A 22,704-nucleotide genomic window follows, 5' to 3' on the forward strand; every position below is an offset into this window, starting at 1 on the left:
GTGATTTTGTGCATTTAAATCAGTTCCACTGACATTGCATCGCACCTTTATGTAAGTGTTCTTGTCACATGGTCTGAAAACAGTTTAAGGGTTTTTTATTGGGTGCACTGAATAGTATATTTTCTTTTATTGCAGAAAAATGTTTCAGCAAGTTAATATGCATGTTGACCCCCTGAAAACTTTTTAATCTGAAGTATGTCTCTACAGCGTTAAATATTCATGACTACATAAGCAACAGTCAAAGCTAAGTTTTGGGGGAAAAAATCAATTATATATTAGTTTAACAGGTAAAGAAATCAGGTAATGTGCTTCATTAGCCCGTGTGCCTGTGAAAACAGTTGGATAAAGTCTTCAGAAGTTTTCTCCTCCTGGGCTCAAAGACTGCAAGTAACAGAGAAACCCGTATGTGGAGTTTAAATAACATGGGTGTTTACCAGGCAGGGAGGTCAGAGATCCAGAAGTGGCAGTTTACTGTTCGCCGGCAAAAAGACTATGTTGGGCTATATAGATATATTGATATTGGATTAAATGCTATCATATTTGATTTGTACTTTTGCACACATTTAAACTGTCACTAGAAGTACTACTCACATTTTTCCAAATTGGACCAGTGAGAAAAGCACAAATACAGTCAAATACTCTCTAACCTGTAAAATAACCAGATCTTTGGCAGGAAATGTTGTGTTCTTGTAGGAAGCCATTGCTCACACTAAGAAGCTGAATGAGAAAATAGGTTTTCAGAATTGTCTTTTGCTGGTTTATTGTTACTGATAATTACTAAATGGACAGTTAATGCATACGTAGAGAGATGGTGAAATGATGAACATCGAAACACAGAGAAACGTATAAAATGGGAAGAGGAAGTATAACTGGGCGAGAGTTGAAACAGAGAGAGAGAGATGACTGCTGACTCATCCTCTGACAGAACGGATCTGTCTCCGTCTCTCTCTTGTCACCCCAAAGTGCTGCTGGCAGACTCTCCTCCAAGCTGTTGCCACTTCTCCTCAACCGAATATCTCCAGCTGAACCCGATGAAATGTGGTCGCACAACATGAATAATTAATTTACATACTAAATCATACCAAAATCCAGTTCTCTGAGTGATTTAGCTGCTCTTTGGTGAGAAAGCTGTGCCATGCATGAGGATGACTGTGTTGATTTCTGCTTCACTGTCCCTCTCTTTACAGGCATTTCAGGCTTTGATTGTCCATAAAAGTTTATTGTTTGTTTCATGTTATTTTTTAGGAAAGCAATCTCCCGTTCAGGCCTCCAGCACCTCGGACCACCCCAGCCCTCCCTGCCCCCTGCATCCAATGGGCCCAACAAGGAGCTACGTACCGGCGTGGACTGGACGGTCAGACATGCACATACACACATTTTAAATGACTGAATATGAATAATTATCAGATTTCTCTTTGTTCTCTGTTTCTTGTTTATGTGCATTTATTCCATATATGTTTATGTTTTTCTAGTTTTTTGTACATAAACATGCTAAAAAGCAACTTTTTCCTTGCCATTGTTGTGCTTGCTCATGGTGGGACTGGTTAGGTCTAGTATAGAGTGCGGTCTAGACCAGCTCTAAATGAAGGTACAATGTGAAAATGTCTGTTATGAATAGTTTATTATTTTATTATGTGTTAGGGATGTGACAATAAATCGATACGGCAATAGATCGTTGTACATTTTTCCATGATACCGATCCATAATATTAATTTTTAAAAAAGTGCTTCCTGAACATCCTGAGTGACATACTGTGCAAATACTTAAAGTACATGTTTCCTGAGCTCTGTGTGAAATAAAAAAGAGCTGCTAACTTCACTGTCTTGATCTGCTAACGTTACTCTACAGCTTCTGCACTCCACAAAGACCAGCTACAGCAACCCCAAAGGGTCAAAACTCAAACCCAATATTCCCAGTGGCCTAAAAATACAGGAAGAGAAAGGGTAGCACAATGCTGTGTCACTGAACAGTTATTAATATAATGTGTATGAAATGTAATGTAAAATGTAAAAAAAAATCAGCGAATTTACATTTTATGTGTCTTTTATAAACAAATGTTTTGATAATAATTTTTCATCGTTGCCCTATAGTTTTATCGACAGACTGAGCAGAATTGTGCTGTTTTATAACAGTTTGGATTTGCAGCAAATAAATAGTAAACTTTTTCCTGGGCATTTTGTATTCATAGTTAGACAGATACCGTGATGTATCGCTTTAGGATTGTCAAGCGGTATATATCGATTATCGCAGAATTGCTGTATCGTTATATTACCGTTATCGTGAGCCATGTATCGTTTATCGTATCATATCGTGAGGTACCCTGTGATTCCCTATTATGTGTAGATCTATCGTGTGTGTGTGTCTGTGTGTGTGTGTGTGTGTGTGTATATATCAAATACTGCACAAAAACACAGTTGTCCCAGGCTCCGTAGTCCTTTTTGGCTGAGTCATTGAATGACATTTGGATTTTATGTTAACAGATTTGTTAGCAGACTGGTTTCAACAGCCGTATGTTCATGTGGAAATGAAAAGCAGCAATTTCTTTTGGGTTTCTGATCATTAATTTTCAAGTAATGATAAGAATCTCAAAAGAAAATTGCTGCTTTTCGTCTTGATAACTGAGAGTGTGTCAAGACATTATGGGCTTTGACTTTCTCTGGGTTTATTCTGCAATATTTAATGGATTTCATTTACATAATGACAGACAAAGTTAAAGAGAAATTTCCAAACACATTCTGCTTTGAAATGTAGGAAAGGCCTAATGCTTAGGGAAATGCCAAGCTGATATAGAAAGCACTCTGAAAAATGTCATGAAACTACGCTGTTAAAAAAGTACAACTGACATATTTATTTCTGTTGAAATCCATGTGAATAAAAATGCTGAATCCATTTCACCTTACAAGACATGCAGACATTCATGTTTGTGCATTTAAGCTGCAGCACTCAAACCTGATACCCCGGGCAATTTGTGATCTTGTGATGACAAAAAATATTCCTTTCATCGTTCACAATTTTGTAAAAGGCCAACATTTTGACAGAAAAAGGTCAAATCAAGAGAAAGGTTAGACATTTTCTGTAATGAGTGACATTTTCCTCATATGTCTTTTCAGGCAAAGCTTACTTCCAGGATGTTATCACCTCCTAAATCTGACAATAACAGTCTAACAGTAACTAAACTGAATAAGTTACAGTGATTTCTTAAAGAGTTCTGTAAATGACATTTTTAAACATTTTTTGGAAAATCTACTGCAAATTCTGTTGTTTTTGTCTGCAGTTATCACAAGACCCTGTTAGAATTGATTTTGGAAATGAAAGTGTGAGTTTCTGAAACAAGGTTGGCAGAAATAACTGCCAACTTTACCTTGTTTACAAGTGGCCAAAAGGAAGACAGGCATGCTTCTATTTTTATCTGATTCATCAAGAAAAGAATGACTTTGACTGAGTAAACTGGTTTTTACTCAGAATCATTAGTGTATGTGCAATTTCAATTAAAACAAACCAGACTCAGTAGAGAAAACAAATGAGGCACTTTGGGCACACAAACAGCATCCAAAATACTTTAAAATCATTGAAAATAATCAAAAAAACAAATAAAAATGAATGTGTTACCATGGTCAAAAACAAGGATGTCAGTGTGGGAGGCTGAAAGTTTCAAGTGATCTTGGTCAACTAATAATTTCTCACCTTTCCGTCACTTTTGTAACAGTTTATTATACTGTATAATAAGGCTCTGGGCGAATCGTATTATGAAGAGTAAATAACACACTCTGTATTATGAATTGCAAATTATAAGTAGACAATGTATGCTGTTGGCCCACATCTGAGAGTCCCCTCTGGCTCTGTCTGCAGGGACACTTCCACCACGTCATCGCTGGCCTTTAACTCTCTGCATGACACAAACACACACACACACTCATTTATAATCATTGTACTTAATCACTTATTAATAAACACTTAGGGGATGATTTACTACGGCTTTATGGCCCCCTTTTAGATGCTGATGAGTTAGATAGCGTTTGTCAATATTCACATTTAGTAAAATGACAGGTTAGAGGCATAAAGTAGAACTGTTTTAATTAATGTATTTTTGGGCGTCGCTGCTGTATGTAGGATCGCAAGGAATAAGAGGAGGAAATGGAAATGTTTACAAATTGCCTTTGAATGTGATTTACCGTGGCTGATTGTCTACTGTGGCAGAAGCAATTTTGGCACTGATTTACCGTCAGAGACAAGTGAGAGACAGAGGGAGAGATTAGAACAAGACTTAGATAGCTCTGGCTCTTCTTTTCACAGTCCAGTGATGTTTGGCCAGTTGGTCACTTGTCAATATTTCAACAATAGCTATGTGACAATGAAAACTGCGATAATTACATCAGCAACAATGCAGCAAATTCGAAGAACTGTGTATTTTGCTCTTTCAACAGCAAGACCTCTTTCTTTAACACAAATTTATCTCGACTTTTTGTCCATAAATTACCATCCTCTAAGACTAGCATTTGGGAAACAAGCTTTGCATTGCATACTATTATGACTGATCTGTTACCCACAGTGTTTTTGTCGCTGTACATTCTGTTTGGACTCATTCTCTTACAGCAAAAATGTCGCTAATACAAATGTATTTTACTCCAGGTGTGTGTTTGCACTTGAGTCGGTAGCTCCTGTAGTGTTTTGATTAGCACCTTGAATTAACATGCGCTGTGAAATTACACGCCTACTCAGCAGCGACAATTATGTGCTTGACACACTTGTTGACCGCTCTCACTGCAGACTGTTTATGTGCATATGGTTGCAGTTTAATGTGAGCGAAAATAGTCTTAGGTGAGAGATGCAAAGATAATGTGAGTTATTATATCATTGTTTCTCTCCCTCTGTCTGTGCCTCTGCAGGAGAATGCAGTGAATGGGGATCACCTGTGGATGGAGACGAGTTGTTCAGGAGAGCTCTGTTATCTCGGAGAAGACACCTGCCTACTAAAGACTGCAGTGAGTAGTGTACACGCTGACCACTCCTGTGTGAGATACAGTGACATTTATATGGTAAGTTTAGTTAAAAAGCCTTTAGCCTCTGAGACGTTAGTAAGTATCCAAATTGAATGCTAGTATTTTATCTTAGTTTTATTGTGTTGTTTTGGATTCATGGAAAATAGCATTAAACAGATGTAAAACAGATGTAAAACAGTCCATACAATGGACCTAGGCCCAAATATAATTAAACCAAAGTACAGTACAAATACAAATGCTTTAGTATGTGGTGAAATGGAATCTTATGTTGAAATGTACTGCAATACAATAAAAATAAACTTTATTAATCCCACTTGGGACAATTTGTTTAGAGCAGCTTGTTTTATACAAAACACAGTAACAAACAAAAATAATAAAAAAGTAAGAATGGAGCTAAAAGTAAAATGCTATAAATAGAATTGATAAATAAACTTGATAAACACGATAAAAAGATCAAATTTTACCAACCAGCATATGCAGACTTGACAAAATCTTACCAAATACTCAACAAGTTATACTTAAAGGTTGCAGCTGTGGCCCAGGAGGTAGAGTGGGTCTTCCGCTAATCACATGACTGGTGGTTTGATCCCCTCCTGTCCACCTGTTGTCCTTTCCCAAGACACTGAACCCCAAACTGCTCCTGGTGGTTAGAACAGCTGACTGCCATTGGGGTGTGAGTATATGTGGGATGGGAGACGCAAATTGTAAAACGATTTAGGTATTTTTTACAGATATTTTTATGTTTAGATTTTATATTGTATACTATTACATAGTATATACTCATGCATGTTTTTAAATATGCAGCTATGTTCTGTAAATCCATATATTGATGAATTTATTGATACAAAAAAGTAATACCCAGGGGGACAACAGACAGTTTTTATGTTGCCAATATCAAAATTGTTTTCCGCTCCCCATCAGTGCACACACTAGAAGACACAGTCTCAGTCCCACTAGTTTTTGCAATAGAGACAGCGCCCATAGTTCCTTTCTAAATTACTAACACAAATAGACCTCTGTCACAGATTTCATGTACTTCTGAATGATGACAGGGGGTCATGACGGACTTTTTGCCTCAGACTGTCCTAAGTATTTACAGACTTTGCCTTAAAAGTTTATTTAATTATTTAAATAAAAATGTTTAATCATATGTTTTCATTGTTGTCCAGTAAATGGTTCTGAGGCCTGGTACCGGTCTGCAGCCCTCTGCTCTGACCTTCTATCCACAAGTAATAAGCCTATGCAAATCTAATAGCTGGCCTGTGGAAAATATCACTTTAAAAAATATTGAGAGCAGTTTTAATGATACAAACAAGAGTTAATCCTGTCTTATGTAAAGCACTTGTCTTGTTGTTGAAAGGTGCTACACAGATAAACCTGCGGCGTGTTCTTTGTATCATTGACAACACTGACTGGAAGACATCTAATATTTGATTTTAAAGTGGTCCATATTTTCAAAGCAGGTCTTTTTATCTCTGCGGTAGTCAATATATTTCAGAAGCATTTTTTGTTGTTGTTATATATGTTGAAATTCTCTTTTTACATCACAACAGCAATCAATAAAACAAATGCTCTCACACTAACATTTTAAAAATCTTGTATCTGTGGCTGTCGCAGGACTGTAATAAGCACTGCTAGTCATTTCATTTGGTATGATTTGATATTGATGATACACGTTAATGTAATGCCACAGTATTGCAACTATTGTTTGCAGCTGTTGTAAAGTTTTCATTCTGGATTTCACACGAAAATTTGGACTTAACAAATAACTGAAATCTTACTGTTCAGTCAGAAGTCAAAAACTGTTATTTTAGTGCAGTTGTACATGCCTGTAACTAATTTAAAGTTGCATATATTTTAGATTAAATGTTTTATTTACAACAAAATATAAAAATAACATACATAAAATATGGTCTACTCCATCTCCCCTTCATGATTCAGGAAGTCAAATCATGCTCACTCATTGCTCACGGACAGAACAGGTGGTCCGAGCGTTCTGGGAATTGGGCGTATCGTATGCTTCTAGTCTTAAATGAAAATCATAATCAGCTTTATTGCCAAGTAGGTTTACACGGGAATTTGGTTTGGTAGGCTGGTGCATAACAATAAACAATATGCAGTCAGTGCAGCCTAGTAATTTACCGTTATGTTAAACAGGATAACACACTCAGATGAACCGTGTCTACAAAGCATGTCTACACAGCAGCTGCAGAACAAATCACTCAGAAAACAGAGAGAGTGAACTTTCACATTTACCACTGGTGTGCAGAGCTATGTAGAATGTGTTTAAATTACAGGTATTAGGGACCCTCTCTCCATTTAAACACCTCTTACAACCAGCGACAGCACTTGGAACAGAGAGCTGAGAAATAACCTTTAGTACTGACAATAATGTAATGACACATCTGTACATTTTCACTGATGGTGTGTAATTACACTGAGTGTATAAAAGTATGGTGAGACTGCTGCTAGTAAGATGGAGCTGCAGCAAAAATAAATTCGCTATAATCTCTGTCATGTACTCAATTAGATAAATATTCCATCACTGCCACTTGCTTTTGGCTTCTTAAAAGGGCAACCTGGCCTTGCTGGAATCTCAGATTGCTTTGACGAGTCACGGCTGACGTGAATAAACACATTCCTACCTGTGCTCAGCTAGATATGACTGAACGAGTCTCAAATCATGAAGTAAAAACCTGGCAGCCTGACAGAAGCTGCAGAAGCTTTAAACTCCACTCTGAAAATCATGTGAGATTCAGAGAAAATCTGTCACCTCTGTGGATGAATTCTCACAGTAGTTTGCAGGCAGACTCTGCTGGGGCCGCTATGACCTGCATAGAGGTCACATGACCTACAAAGACAGTCAAACGTCAGTGGACTATTTTGTGTAGCCTTGTTAGCTTGTCTACTTTGTACTAGAAGACTTAATCAAGACAATGTAGTCAAACTTTCTTTAGAAAACAACAAAACAACGATAAATATGAGACAAACACTAAACGAAACTTGAAGCCAACATCCCGTCTGAAATTGAGTGTTGCAGCTAAAAAATGGAAACACTCGAGTAAAGTACTAGTACCTCAAAACTGTGCTTAAGTACAGTATGTTATAATAATAATAATCCTTATTTGTAGAGCACTTTTCAAAAACAAGTTACAAAGTGCTTTAACAAGTGTAAAGAATAATACAAAAAATAAAAATAAAACAAAAACAAGATAAGAGCATGAAAAATTAATATAAAATTAGTAAAATACATTAAATAAAAGGGATAAAATAAAGTCAAATAAGATCGGGAAAAGCTCTCCTATATATACTCCTGTTAGTAAGCAGTGAAATATAATCCTGCTCACCTTCTTGAGACTCTCTAACCCTTGAGCCAAACAACCAAACCACTGCTCCTTAGGTATTGTGCAATGTGTCATATGCAATAGGGTCATACTTCCTTTCCATTTCGTAAAACTGTGGCCTTTTAAAGACTTTGTCAATTACTTGAATGGCTGACTCTCTGCTAACAAACACTTTTTAAACCATGATTGTATTGGATTATGTAAACCCTCAATACAAAAGAGTCATAAAGATCAGCTTGCAAACGATACCTACAAAAAAAGCCACCGTGTGGTCAACAAGTTCCTCCGTTGTTGCAGTTAACTTATCAAAGATCCATCATTGTCCTTCATTTCAACCTTCCTTTACCAAGAAATCCATCAAATCAAGGAAGCAAGATGCTCTAACATTCAGAACGGCCAAACGATGTGACTGAAACTCTGTTTTTATGCGGTAGCCTGTGTCTAAAGGTAAAACTATCTGCCCACCAACACCCATAAATCTCACTGATGTAAAACAGCAATGTGTTGTTTTTACACTTCGGTTTTGTTACTTGTTAAATAGTGAACTTTAGAGCTAGTGCTGAGCCAGGCTAGCTATTTCCTCCTGTTTATTTTATGCTAAGCTAAGCTAAAACTATCCTGGCTGTAGCTTCATATTTAAGGGACAGCTGTCAATCTTCTCATCAAACTCTTGGAAAGAAAGACAACAGGCGTATTTCACAAAATGTCAAACTATTCCTTTTAAGTTAAAGTTCATCTGTACTCTGGGCTGTTAGAAGACAAAGATCATTTTGTGTAGACACGAGTGCAGTTTAATGGTGCTACAGATCAGCCTTTTACTCTCAGAGCCATCAACAACATAAAAAAAAATAATGCAAACATAATTCATGTATTTTATCATCTTGAGTCCTGATCTAAAGCGTTTTCAACTGAATGGGAAGAGAAGTAAATGTTTTGGAGCACCTTGAACACACATTTCCGGGTACGCATATCATCAGTGTGCATTCTTGCACTGCTTGTGTTTGTTGTGTATCTGACCGCCCTCTGTGCTGTTTGTCTGTTTTCTCCTTTAAGAAGTCTGCCCCCAGGAAGAAGTGTGCTGCCTGTAAGATCGTTGTTCACTCTGGCTGCATAGAGCAACTAGAAAAGGTATGACACACACACAGTAACTTGCACAGTACATTTGTAGGCTATTATAGTTCTTCTAAAGGATGCAGTTCTACTCAACACCAGGGGCCAAATGCATAAAACTCTGTGTAGATTCACCACTAAAACTCTGTGCACACACAAATAGATAATTTTGTAGACACATTCTTTTCGTCAGATTTATGAAGCCGCACACACGCCGGGTTTTGTTTTAGAAATCTCAATCATTGTGGAACTTGGTTCACATGCACAAGCCTCATTTCCACTCCTACAGTTCGCCATAAATGGACTTATATGCCTCCGAATCACTCATTTACATATCGAAAGTTCTGCCTGCTTCACCACTCATTAAACCTGTCAATGAAAACATCAATAAAGTGCAACTTCCGGTTCTTCAACAGCACCAGAGCAGCTGTCATTACGTGCAACCATCATTTACGGTTGTGCCTATTTATACCGCCTTCACTACTAATTCATACCTGTAAACCATCATTGTGTGATATCTCTGTCATCATTATTAGTTGAGCAGTGATTAATTTATACACCTCTTATTAAACTACTTCCAACTTCAGGATAAAATGAAAAGATAATTGACAGGGAAATAATGACCTGAATGTAAATAAAAAGAATGATTTTCATCACCCAAGCTTACAATTGCATTTTACTGAACACTGATTATTTAGATTGTTTCTCGCCTTATATTTCACACCACCTGCAGCTGGCTCTAGAAAACAAGTGTACGCCTGGTCTGAAGTATGCGTGAGGTGCGCACATTCTTATTACGGAAACTTAAGTTAAGTTAGGAAAAGACTCTAATACAGGATTTTTCCCAATTTGGTATTACAGAAGCAAATCCCAACTCACTGCAGGACCTCTTATCTTCCTAATCCTGTCTTATCTCAGGTTGGGAAATCCTGAACACTCAATCCAACATCGCTTATGAACTTTCATGGCTGTTACCTAGCATCCATTGCTTCTTTTTTTCATCTTGCCAAGCTAAACAATCTTGTAACCGTTGTTTTTTCACATTGAAACATACAGAAACATAAAAAAAAAAGGCAAAAACAACGACTGCCACTTAACATCAAGACAGATGAGTTAAAGGTGTTGGTGACACCTGTAGAGAAATCCAAATATGAAATTTGTCATCTGCAACACATGATTAGGGTCTGCCATAAGAAATTCTCAGTGAATAAGTTCTGCAAGTTGACATTTATTGGTTGTGTAAAAGCAGCCATACAGATTAATATGGCTGATAAGTTGATGGAAAAGTGAAAGTTTGGACAGAACAGAAAAATGTGTCCTGTTTTGTGTCTAGATTCTGTGTTATTTTTATTCCTTTTATTAAATGTAGACATGATATTCAGTATGAAAAGGTATGTCCTGACATACAGTATTGATTTTTATGATTTTTGTCATTATGAAGAAACAATATAATTCAAAAAGCACTTTTTGTCTAAGGATATACTTCAGTGTCATTGTATTAGTATAGATATATATATTCCATTCCATGCTAACACATTTTTTGGGACAGACATTATTTGTTGTCTGAATATTTTTTTATTTCTTTGTCTCCTTCTAGATTAACTTCCGATGCAAGCCAACGTTCAGAGAGGGAGGATCCCGGTGCCTCAGAGATGTAAGTGTGTGTACGTGTGTGTGATGTTGTGTGTGTAAACATGTGCGTGACCACATGTGAGAAAAGGAATTGTTTTTTTGGGTTTTTTTACATGTCCTGTTTACACTGTATGTGAAGAGAAAACGTGAACATGTTTAGCATTTCTCTCTCTGACAGCAGAACATACTGAGACATCACTGGGTTCACAGGCGAAGACAGGAGGGGAAATGTAGACAATGTGGAAAGGTAACACACACACACACACACACACACATGTTGCTCTCAGTTATTATTGTTCATACAGACTGCCTCAGTGTATTTTTGTCTGTTTCTGCAGAGTTTTCAACAGAAGTTCTTCCACAGTAAAGAAATCATCGCCATCAGTTGTTCCTGGTGTAAACAGGCTGTAAGTATTTCATCCTCTGGTTAATCACTGTAGAGTAAAGCAAAGATGTACATATATTCTATTTGATAAGATAGATGATTAACTTTTTATAAAATTAATACAACATTTCCAATAACATTTCACTAAAAAAATATGAGCCTCAAGCAAGCTTCGCTAAAGAAATAGTATTTAGTTCCCAGTATTCAGGTCCTTTACTTAAGTACACGTACTTATACAACACTGTGAAAATACTCCACTGCAAGAAAAAGTCTTGGATTCAAAGGTAAAAGTATTATCAGCAAACCGTACTTAAAGTATCAAAAGTAAAAGTAATCATTCTGCAGTAAGATGGTCCCTGTGGTCAGTGTTTTACTATTATATATGATATTCTTAGATTAATGTCACTGCTGTATTAATGAGTGTGTTGCATTTTAATAATAATAATAATAATCTTTATTTGTAGAGCACTTTTCAAAAACAAAGTGCTTTAACAAGTGTAAAGACAATAATACCCAAGAGACAATAATACAAAAACAATACAAGATAAAAGCAAGAAAACATTGAAAAGACTGAAATACAGATAAATATAAAATTAGTAAAATACAATAAAAATAAAAGGGATAAAATAAAATCAAATAAGATTTACTAATGTTAAATGTTTATGGTTGAGTTAATTTTATTTACTTTATATACTGTTGCAGCAATGCATCATTTTCTGATGTTTGTAGCAAAGAAAAAAGCCATCATACAAAAGTAAAAGTTCAATATTTAATGTAGATGTGTGTATAAGTATAAAGTTGCATAACACAAATTCAAGGTACTTTACTTAAATACAGTACTTGAGTTTCACTGAAATAACTATATGGTTTCACATCTTAAATATGCAATACTACAAGAAGCTTCTGCACTTCAGACCAAATGTATGTTATTATTATTTATTACTATTATTATTTCCACATCTACAAGAAAGTCACGTGTCTCATTTAACACACAATAAAATTAATAATTAACAGAATAAATATTAACAAGGAGTTTTTTTGTTGCAGTTTCACAATAAGGTGACGTGTTTCATGCTACACCAGATTGAGGAGCCGTGTTCACTGGGGGCCCATGCTGGAGTCATAGTGCCACCGTCCTGGATCATCAAAGTCAGGAAACCACAGGTGTACACACACACACACACATATATATACTAGGGGTTTCACGATTTCAAATCGAAATCAAATATCTATCGAAATTAGCTTTTGATTTCGACCTACAAAATCAAAAGTGGGATCTCTCCTCCCCTGCCTGCTTGTGCACTCGAAAGACAACAAGCGTAGCTTACCGCCAGCCTGCAGCTGCGAGAAGCATCGCAGTTCTTTGATCAACCCTCGCTGTCCACTGACGCCACGGTTATCTAGCAAGTTTAGATAGTTTGCTCTGGCAGATTCTGAAAAAGAAATGTTTAAATTGAATTGAATCATGGATTTGGAGAATCGTAACCTCTAATATATACACACACACACACACACACACACACTCCCATCACTGGCATCACTCACCTGTCAGTCCACTGGTTGATAAAGTTCACTAGCTGTCATGTTGTGACAGTAACGAGAAATGACTTTGTTGGATCTAAATTTAAAACTCTAAAAGAAGGCGAGTGTCAAAAACTGTGTGTGTACGTGTTGACATATGATTTGTGTGTGTGATTTTTGGCTATGATGTGATATGAGCTGACACATGTCTGATCTGTCTGAGGGAACTCTGGGTTTGTGTCCCCGCCATCACACACACACACACACACACACACACACACACACACACATAAACATTATATCCCTCAGTCACATCACATGCTTCATTGCACTTTTAATTACCATCACAAGGGGTGTGACAGTGAACTAACCGTTGAACTCTGTGTGCGTGTGTGTGTGTGTGTGTGTGTGTGTGTGTGTGTGTGTGTGTGTGTGTGTGTGTGTGTGTGTGTGTGTGTGTGTGTGTGTGTGTGTGGACCCTAGAGCTCACTTAAGAACTCTGCCAGGAGAAAAAAGCGGACGTCTTTCAAACGAAGGACAAGCAAGAAGGGACTGGATGTAAGTAGCATGTGCATCATATACAACCGCAAAATGTATGATTTATTTAACTTTAACACGAAATACAAGCCATGTATCTTGACCACATGAGGTTTGTCAGATACTTACTTTGACAACATAGATCAATGAACATCAATTAACTGTCTGTGTAGATGTATTACTAGGGGTGCAACAAATGATTATGTCCCTTAGAATCATCATTAATATGTTTTTAAATGATAATTCAATTTCTTATACTCGTTCATTAATTAGGCAAATGTTACCGTGTGTGTACATAAATTGATTTGAGTAATCTGGAGAGGAATGAAAAAATGTTTTTAAATATTTGTGATTCCACACTATTGCCCTCTACATGTGTACATCACAGCCTGCAGAACAGCTCTTAATTCATTTGTATGCGCTACAATTACAAATTACATTTGTACCTGGCTGCAATTATTTTTCAGCATAATAGCATGCATAGTCCGAATGTAACATTTATGTGAATAGTTGGATTTGAACCATTTATTTACATAATAAAAACCAAAAAAAATAAATAAATAAAAAGTATTTGTACTAAAATGTGGGGGAAAATATGGAATTTGTTAAATGGAAAATGTGTAGGAACCCATTATATGTCTCCATGCATGTATATATGTACTGTCTATGTTATATACATTGAAACAGATAATGTATGTGTGTATTTGGTATTTTATTTAGTCCTTTTTTCTTACTCTTTGTGCTAAATTTTGCACTGTTTTCACTTCAGTTATTGTATAGCCTTATGCCTGCCCTTTACAAAGCACTTTCTAAGTGCTGATTTTTATTAGTGCTATATAAAAATACTATTATTACTACTACTTCTTTTAAACTATGCAATGGCACAACAAAGTGAAACATTTCCATTACTAATTCTACAATCCTCAGATTTTAGAGGTGAATGTTTGACATTTTTGTTTGATAGTTGGTGATTCATTAGTCTGTTAGAATCCACTTTTTGCACATCTTTCTTTGTCTAACCTTTTCTATTTCTTCCTCTTTCTCGTCTTTAGGAGTCTAAATGGCGTCCGTTCATGTTGAAGCCTCTCCCCTCACCTCTCATGAAGCCCATCTTGGTGTTTGTGAATCCCAAGAGTGGGGGCAACCAGGTCAACAAACTTTAAATGTTTTATTTTTATTTTTATCTGTTTGAGATACCTTCAAGCTAGCCTCATTTGAAGTCCCTGTAAAAACTACTTCCCCTATGTCTGTAAATCATTTACATTGCTAAAAAAGACAAATTTTATGATAGTGAATTTTGCTTACAACCTTTCTACAGAAGACCACCATACAAGAGATATCAACATGATCTTGCATCTTGACATTATCAGATCTTAATAAATCTGTCTTTTATTAATTTACACCTCCACTCTATGCATCTCAGCAGTGTGTCAGTGGCTCAGGAATAACATATTTCTGCTTAGCTGTCATCAGGCTGTTTGGGCCAGAAGGCAACACGAGTTATTACAATCCAGTTGCTAATGACATAATGTTTGAATAGAAAGGTGTAGATTCAAACAGGATTCATCATCGTCATTATAAAATGATGCTAGATTTAAATTACAGAGAAGTTTGGTAGTAATCACACAATTATAATGGGGTTTACGGTTGTGCAATTGTGACTGTACTTGTCAAGTATTTCAATTCTAGGTGTGTAAAACAAACTATATTAGGAAAATCTTTCTTTCTCTGCAGGGTGCCAAGGTGTTACAGATGTTCATGTGGATCTTGAACCCTCGACAAGTCTTTGACCTGTCACAGGGTGGGCTGCGAGAGGCGTAAGTACCCATTACTTGGGACAGTGTTGAGCTTTTATTAGAAATAACCCTTGTTAACGGTGCAGGGTTAAAGTCAACGTGACACATTGGAATAGACTGGCTGACTTTTGTACTCTGCCTTATTTACAATTCCTGAGAATGCCTTTAAATGCCATTAATCTTGTTTTCTATAGCCTACTTAGTAATAATTTTCTACTTAAAGTCATCATTTCACATCACATTATTATCACAATCCACTGTTGTATCCTCTCACTTCAATTTTAGTCATTATCCTCTTTTATTCAAATACACTACTCATGGGTTGAGCAATTTTCATGAAACTTGGACCAATTATACCCACTTAACACCAATCAGCACTGCTTTCTGCTGAGTAAGCCGCTTTTATTCTACAACCAGGCCTCTCTCGGCTTTGTGAACTTTTATATTGTCAGGTTGGATTTGTATCGGAAAGTGCCAAATCTGAGGATCCTTGCCTGCGGAGGGGACGGCACGGTACGACTCTATTCTTTTATAATCTATTCCTATTACTTGCATCCTATTCTAAATCTCTGCAGCTTATGCTTTTTTGTGTACATCTCCCTGTAGGTGGGGTGGATCCTGTCCACTCTAGATGAGCTACAGATGAACCCCCAGCCCCCGGTCGCTGTTCTTCCTCTGGGAACAGGAAATGACCTCGCCAGGACGCTCAACTGGGGCGGGGTGAGTTCCTAGCCTTGACTTCTGCCACAAAGTTGACAGTGGCAGGATATAGCAGCTTCTCCTCTCTGTATTTAATCATTCACAAGTGTCTGTTTTGTCACTTTAATGACTTCAGGTCCTTCATCCACATAGTAATATTAAAGTTAAATGAAAGTGTAAATATCTCTGGGGTTATTGCAGCTGGAAAATTATATTGAGATGTAGCTGAGAAAAATAAAATAACAAGAACAATGCTACCTTCCAACATAACTTAATTAGAAATGTGTGAATGAAGATAGATAGATATATATATACACACACACAAAAAACACACACAGCATATATGAACAATAACATCACCAGGGTATCTAGACAAATAAAAGAATGAAAATATCTAATAATTAAATGTAAATAAAGATCTAATTAGTGTATGCATTATGCCGAATATGGCCAAATATTTATATATAGTTAAAATAAATCTTAAGTTTACCTCCTCGACACCTCTGGGAGCTACAGAAAAGCTGGCCCACATTCCAGGAAGTTCTTCCTGCGTAACTCATCCTCTAAACCCTGACATTTAGCCACTGTCTGACCCCTCCAGGGCACAACACATCAAGTAAAGATGACACAGTCGTTGTTGACATTTAGTTTAGTTTACTTTATCCTGTGTCTGTTCTGTGTTAGTGCTGCAGATAATATTTTCTCTTTCTTCGTCAGACAGTAAAACCACATTAGTGGTTCACTGAAAATAGTCTTCCTGCTATGGGAAAGCATCACAGCAGTGTGTCCTCTACACTGAAACACAACATTTTAGCAGTTCCTTTTTAATTCCATTTTTGGAGTTTAGAAATCTAAAGGTCAAATTGGACAATACAGGGTATTTATACTTTTTGTGTTTGTCAGCTTAGTTGACACTGGAATATGTTTTTTTTTTCTTTTAAGGCTGTAATAATTAGTAATTTGTTTGGTTTCTCAGTGCTACCGCTCTGTAATGGACACTTGAATCACAGTATTGGCTATAATCAGTGTTTTATAGTAACTGTATCAATGTGAAAACAATGTGAAAGGTGTTGCTCGTAGTGATGAACCTAGAGAGAATTATCACCTGAATCTGCAGCTCCGCTCGGCTTTTAGCTGATTGTTTAGCAACTTCACTGCTTTGGTTAAATCTCACCGCTCTTATAGGGTTGTTTTCAGCCACTGAAGGCAGCTGTTTTCAGAGACAAAGTTTTAAAAAGCCACTGCACAAGACCTGCTCAGCAGCAGAAAGAAACAGTTAGCACATAGCTGGTGATTATAGTGGAGCATTCAGCAGCTAAACAACCAGATTTTTCCCTCAGGAATTGGTAGAGACCAAAAACAGAGCTAAAAGAGAGTGAATATTGGACTTACATTAATAAGGTGACACAACCCCTAAAACAGATGTTACTAATGTAATAAGCAACTTTACACTAACAGGTTCGCCATATACTGTAAACTTAATAAAATATACTGTATATAAAGGTGGATACACGTAGATTACACTGAAACTATAATCAAACTGGCCAGTGGTGACCACAAATGACAACAATCACAAGCTGGTCCCGGAGTCTGTTTTCTCTTTTTATAAAGCGAATCTCAGGCCCTGCTGAAACTTAAAATACAGCATTCTTCTGTAGAAAGGCACTTTGGGCTCTTGAAGTTTGTTACTAAAATAAGGTGAAGTGCTGAAGCACCAAGAATCTGCCCTTTGACACACACATACACATTGCATAACTGTACTGCAACATAGAAGATGAGACCTTTTACAAGCACCCACATTCTTACATTAGGCTTTTCTTTAGAGCAGTTATGTGGGCTTGTAGCGATGATAATACATGAAATGTCTCTCTGTATGAGTCAAAACCTGAAATGGTATGTCATTTATTTTCCTTTTCATTCTTTTTCTGATGATATCAAACATTTTCTCAGTTTCTTGGTCTACATAAAGATATGTTTTCTTTGTTACATTACAATAACTTTATTACATTTTTCTGGAACAGTATGTTGCCTTGGGCTTGAGCTGCACTATGATGGACATATATTCATAAAGGAATACACATTGTTTTGGGGAGACTGGGCTATTCAGAGATGAGGGCATGAACCCAAACTCCTGAGACCCAAATATCATTCACTTCAGTATCATAATGCCAGTAGTTTGCTCTAACTTAATGTGATCGATGGGCCATCGACACGTAATTGACTCTCAGGATTGTGCTGAAGATGTCCTGAGACAGAGAGAGTAAAGGCTCGTGCAGACTAGACAACTTTCAGTGTCGGCCGATGGCCGTGCCGTTTACACTACCCAACTTGAAGTCTTTGTGGCGTTCACTACATGTGTTTGTTATTATAACAATAGCTATTATAAAGACAAATAATCTTGGTGAAAGAATGGATTAGCACATGCAGCGTGCAGGGATTGTCTGAGCTATAGAGAGAGCTGGAGGTGATTAAAAGTGTTTTGCAGGGAAAAAGTAGCTGCCTGCTCTCATTGGCTGGATGTGGATGTCGAGTCGTCCAACTCCTCCAGATATTTTGCATGCTAGATATCTGGCTGGCATCTGCGATGTGTCAGCGATGTGTCGGGGAGACGTTTTGATGCGTCGTTGAGTAGTTCACACGTAACGACGATGATCGCTGATTTACCCCTGATCACAGCCTGACGGTCACCGAGCTCTCCGACCGACAAATCGGGCTAAAAATGGTGTCGTGTGAACTAGGCTTCAGATGCTTTAAACAAGGATGGGACTGAGTGGAAATTCATATCTACCATGTTTGTAATTAGTGTAATTAGTGTGTCCTCTTTGTCCTATATTTCATTTTTTATCCACCCTGTCTTTTCCCCTCCTTTCTCCTCCTGTCCTTCTCTCTCCTCTCCCTCTCAATTTAGTTTCTTCTATTTATTCTATTTTATTTTCCTCCCTTTTCTTCACTTTCCTCCTCCTATATCCTTATGTATCTCCCCTGTCCTCTTTACCCTTTAATTTCTTCCCTTTTTTTTCTAAAACTGATATTTGCATTTACTGATTTGCCTTTTATCCAAAGTGACTTACATTTGAGGAACAACATCCAAGTATCAGTAAAATAAGAGATCTGCGAGTAACAATAGATACTACTAAGAGCAGCAATGCTGATAGTACAACTCTTAACGCTGCATCAATGGAATAGATACCTGGTCACTCTGTATGCAAGCATTAGTGACTTGAATTTGATTGGGGTGGCCATGGGTAGCCAGTGGAGGAGTGGGGTGGGGACATGAGTCCTTTTGGGTTGATTGAAAACCAGATGCAGCACGCGTCCTGGACCATTTGTTGGGGTTTCACTGCACAAACTGGGAGACCCGCTCGGAGGCATTGCAGTAGTTGAGGCGAGAGATTACCATGGCCTGCAGCAGAAGCTGGGTAGCTTACCGAGTTAGGTAGGGCTTGATTTTCCTTATCTTGTATTGAACAAAGCGGCACAATAGTTGGAGTGATGGTTGAGGAGTCAATTTTTTTGTTTTAAATTTTTTTCCCTTTGCTTTCACTTTTTTGCTTTTTTCATTTCCTCCCACTGCTTTTCTTTGCTTTTCCTTTCCTCCTTCTCTTTCTGGCACTCAGTTGTGTTATTCACCACTGAATCTTCCCTACCTCTCTCTCTCTGTGTGAGTATGAATGATTCTGTGACTTGTCATGTGTCCCGTTGTGAGCTCTGCTGTGTGTGTGTGTGTGTGTGTGTGTGTGTGTGTGTGTGTGCCACTCCATGCAGTCCTTGGTACACTGATTTCCTGACCTTGTCCAGAGGGAGACACAACATAAAAAAGAATTCAAAAGAGAGATAGAGGATGGAGAGAATACTGAAAACAAGACAAAATATTCTCCATTAGAGAGACCTTGAATAACTAATGGGATGGAGTGAAGAACAGGAAAGGAGACAGACATGGATTGATGGTAGGATAAAGGGAGGAGAAAGGTGTCTTTTCTGTGAGCTGAGTACATGTGTGTTTGTTGTGCTCTTGTTAGCGAGGAGATAAGGCGGGAAAGAGAGACCTCAGCGATGCGACAGATACTAGCCATTAGTTAGCGATAGACAACATCACCCCTTCATCCCCCTTTCTCTTATTTCCACATAATCTTTCATCCCAATCATTTGCACCTTATTTTTTAGCCATTCATTCCCCACTTTCTTGTTTTCTTCCTCTTTTCCATCCCCTTTACTTCTATTTCCTCTCTTTCATCCTCTTGCTTCCCTTTTGATCATAGACATAGTTTTTGTGTCGTCTTTTATTATTATTCCTTTCATTTTTAATAAGCACTGTATAAATAATGTCCACTTCTGACAACTGAAACAGCAGTCAACAAAACAGTCTTACCTCAAGGACCACTTACTTAAGTAACTGTTCTGGAGCTTTTGAGGGTATCACATGGTTGTCCTCAGCACATTGCCCATTGGTAGTTAGATTGTAGATGTTTAAATTTTCATTCCTCTTGAGTACTTCAAGGACTATTTGTTGATTTTGTTTTAAAGTTAACTTTTAAAGTTCATTCTCGACCACAGAAACAGCACAACCCACCACAACGTCTCTTCAGTAGCAGATGATCTGGAGCTTCACACATCATATCACATTGTCTTACTCAGTGACATGACAACTGGGCAACTCTACTGCTGAGGAAGATCTTGTGATATGATTGAAAGCTCCAGAATAGCTACTAAGTGGACCTTGTGGTGAGATGGTTTTGCCAACTACATAAATAATGTTACCTCCACACATATTCTGTCATGTACAAGAAAACATCCTTGATGGAAAATGTTTAATTTTACTTCACCGGTACAAAGCTGTATATGTTATGTAATGTATATTCCCTCCTTCTCTATCTATCTATATATTTGTGACCGCCTCTTTCTCTGCAGGGTTACACAGATGAGCCAGTGTCCAAGGTTTTATGTCACGTGGAGGACGGTTCGGTGGTGCAGCTGGACAGGTGGAACCTTCTAGTAGAGAAAAGTGCTGCGCAGCCAGAGGAGGGCACACAGAAGGTCAGAAGTCTGCTTGGAGTCTGTGTTGGCTGTTATGGTGTATATATATATATACATTAAAAAAAAGGTTTACACACACTGCCACATTGTGAGGATAGTGGAAAAAGCTGGACTACAGGGTTGACATTTTATTTGAAAGTTAAGAGCCCAGGATAAGGCTGAAGTTAAAGCCACTATGTGCAGGACTTTTATTATAGCATCTTTCAGGAGGTAGGGGGCCATTGCATATTGCATTATTGTTTGTCACAATGTATTTCCTGCAGCTCATCCAACCTGCACATTGTTTCTTTTTTCTTCTCTGAAAAATGCACTTACACAAAGTAATATCAAATGCTAGCAATAATCTGCATCTGCACTGACAAAGGTGAGAAATATAAAGCATGTCCTGTAGTTGCTTCATAGGTAGTAGTAATAAAAAATCCATACAGAAAATGTCCTAGATTAAAGACTTATGTTTACAAAGTAGTTAAAGTAAGTAAATTTGGGTTATGGGTATCACTAGATGGATGGACATTATAATAGGATAGGAAAGTACTGTACCGTATACATGGATATGAGCTGTCTCTGTGAATAAATTGTATAATACTTATGCAAAACACTCACTTTAAGGTTCTTTCCTGCATCCTCAGCTACCTCTGAATGTGTTCAACAACTACTTCAGCCTGGGCTTCGACGCTCATGTCACCCTGGAGTTCCACGAGTCCAGAGGTCTGTGAAATCTATTTTAATGTCTTTATTTTGCATTTCACCCTGTATTAACTCTGTTTATATTCCATTAAGTCTTTCTCGTTCCCGTTAATGCACCCTACTCCACAGAAAGATGAGCAGAATAAAATAAATTATTAAAAAGGACTCATTCAGATACACACGAGCATTCATGCATGCACAAATGAGTCAGATTTACTCCCTGTCTTACTCTTCTCGCCTCTGTAGTTTTGTTTTTTCACTTTTTAATTCCACTAGCTTTGCAACATATTTAATGTATTCTCCTCTTCTCTCCTCCTTTCTGATTGCGTCTTTCCAGAGGCCAACCCAGAAAAGTTTAACAGTCGCTTCCGCAACAAGATGTTCTATGCAGGAGTGAGTGTCCCACTTGATTTATTGCACACTCACATTCACACACACAAAAACTCAAAAACAGCTCAAACTTTTCTGGTTTCCTCCCTTCTCTCTGTGTGTCTTAATAAGACACATGCAGAGAGTTCTGCAAGAATGATGGCTGAGAGGAGTAAAGAGTAAAGTAGGGGTGTGCGATATTGACAAAAAATTATATGTGGATGTTTTCTTGGGGTTTTTTTGATAACGATAATTAATGGATGTTTGGCATCGTTCAAAAATGTGTTTGTAAAAGTCTAATATTGTACTAACTAATAGGATCATAATTAATGCCTACTAATGACATTAATGGAAGGTCGTCTTTTTTATTAACTTAAAATTGAAGAATTCAATATAATACAATATAAATAATGAAATCACCAGCGCAGGTATTACTGACATCAACCAGTGCAGGTATAACTAAAGTTGTTCATCTGCCGCTATATTAGCCGTCGATCCACGTATAGCAATTCATTTTAACGACGTAGCTTGCGAGGCTGGCGGTGTCAGTGTATTATCCCCTGGCGCTGTTTGTTCGCTCATGTTTAACT

At 37.4% G+C, this 22,704-nt stretch overlaps 1 protein-coding gene across 7 annotated transcripts in view; it reads left to right on the forward strand.

Moving 5' to 3' along the window:
• dgki (diacylglycerol kinase, iota) overlaps window positions 1–22,704 on the forward strand; it is a 91,475-nt gene that overhangs the window by 40,856 nt on the left and 27,915 nt on the right. For 3 of the 7 annotated variants that reach the window (XM_038738605.1, XM_038738609.1, XM_038738610.1), the window contains exons 2-16: window positions 1,246–1,354; window positions 4,887–4,982; window positions 9,398–9,472; window positions 11,052–11,108; window positions 11,265–11,333; window positions 11,425–11,493; window positions 12,519–12,635; window positions 13,476–13,550; window positions 14,582–14,677; window positions 15,264–15,346; window positions 15,778–15,838; window positions 15,932–16,045; window positions 20,933–21,058; window positions 21,688–21,766; window positions 22,083–22,138. In XM_038738605.1, the coding sequence (XP_038594533.1) occupies window positions 1,246–1,354; window positions 4,887–4,982; window positions 9,398–9,472; window positions 11,052–11,108; window positions 11,265–11,333; window positions 11,425–11,493; window positions 12,519–12,635; window positions 13,476–13,550; window positions 14,582–14,677; window positions 15,264–15,346; window positions 15,778–15,838; window positions 15,932–16,045; window positions 20,933–21,058; window positions 21,688–21,766; window positions 22,083–22,138 (1,282 nt within the window). The remainder of the gene's footprint in view (window positions 1–1,245; window positions 1,355–4,886; window positions 4,983–9,397; window positions 9,473–11,051; window positions 11,109–11,264; window positions 11,334–11,424; window positions 11,494–12,518; window positions 12,636–13,475; window positions 13,551–14,581; window positions 14,678–15,263; window positions 15,347–15,777; window positions 15,839–15,931; window positions 16,046–20,932; window positions 21,059–21,687; window positions 21,767–22,082; window positions 22,139–22,704) is intronic. The other 4 variants (XM_038738606.1, XM_038738611.1, XM_038738608.1 and 1 more) reach the window with 3 other exon arrangements.

This window comes from Micropterus salmoides, unplaced genomic scaffold (assembly GCF_014851395.1).
Source record: "Micropterus salmoides isolate LMB-PRFRI ecotype aquatic unplaced genomic scaffold, ASM1485139v1 Ms_hic_scaffold_23, whole genome shotgun sequence".
NCBI lineage: Eukaryota > Metazoa > Chordata > Actinopteri > Centrarchiformes > Centrarchidae > Micropterus > Micropterus salmoides.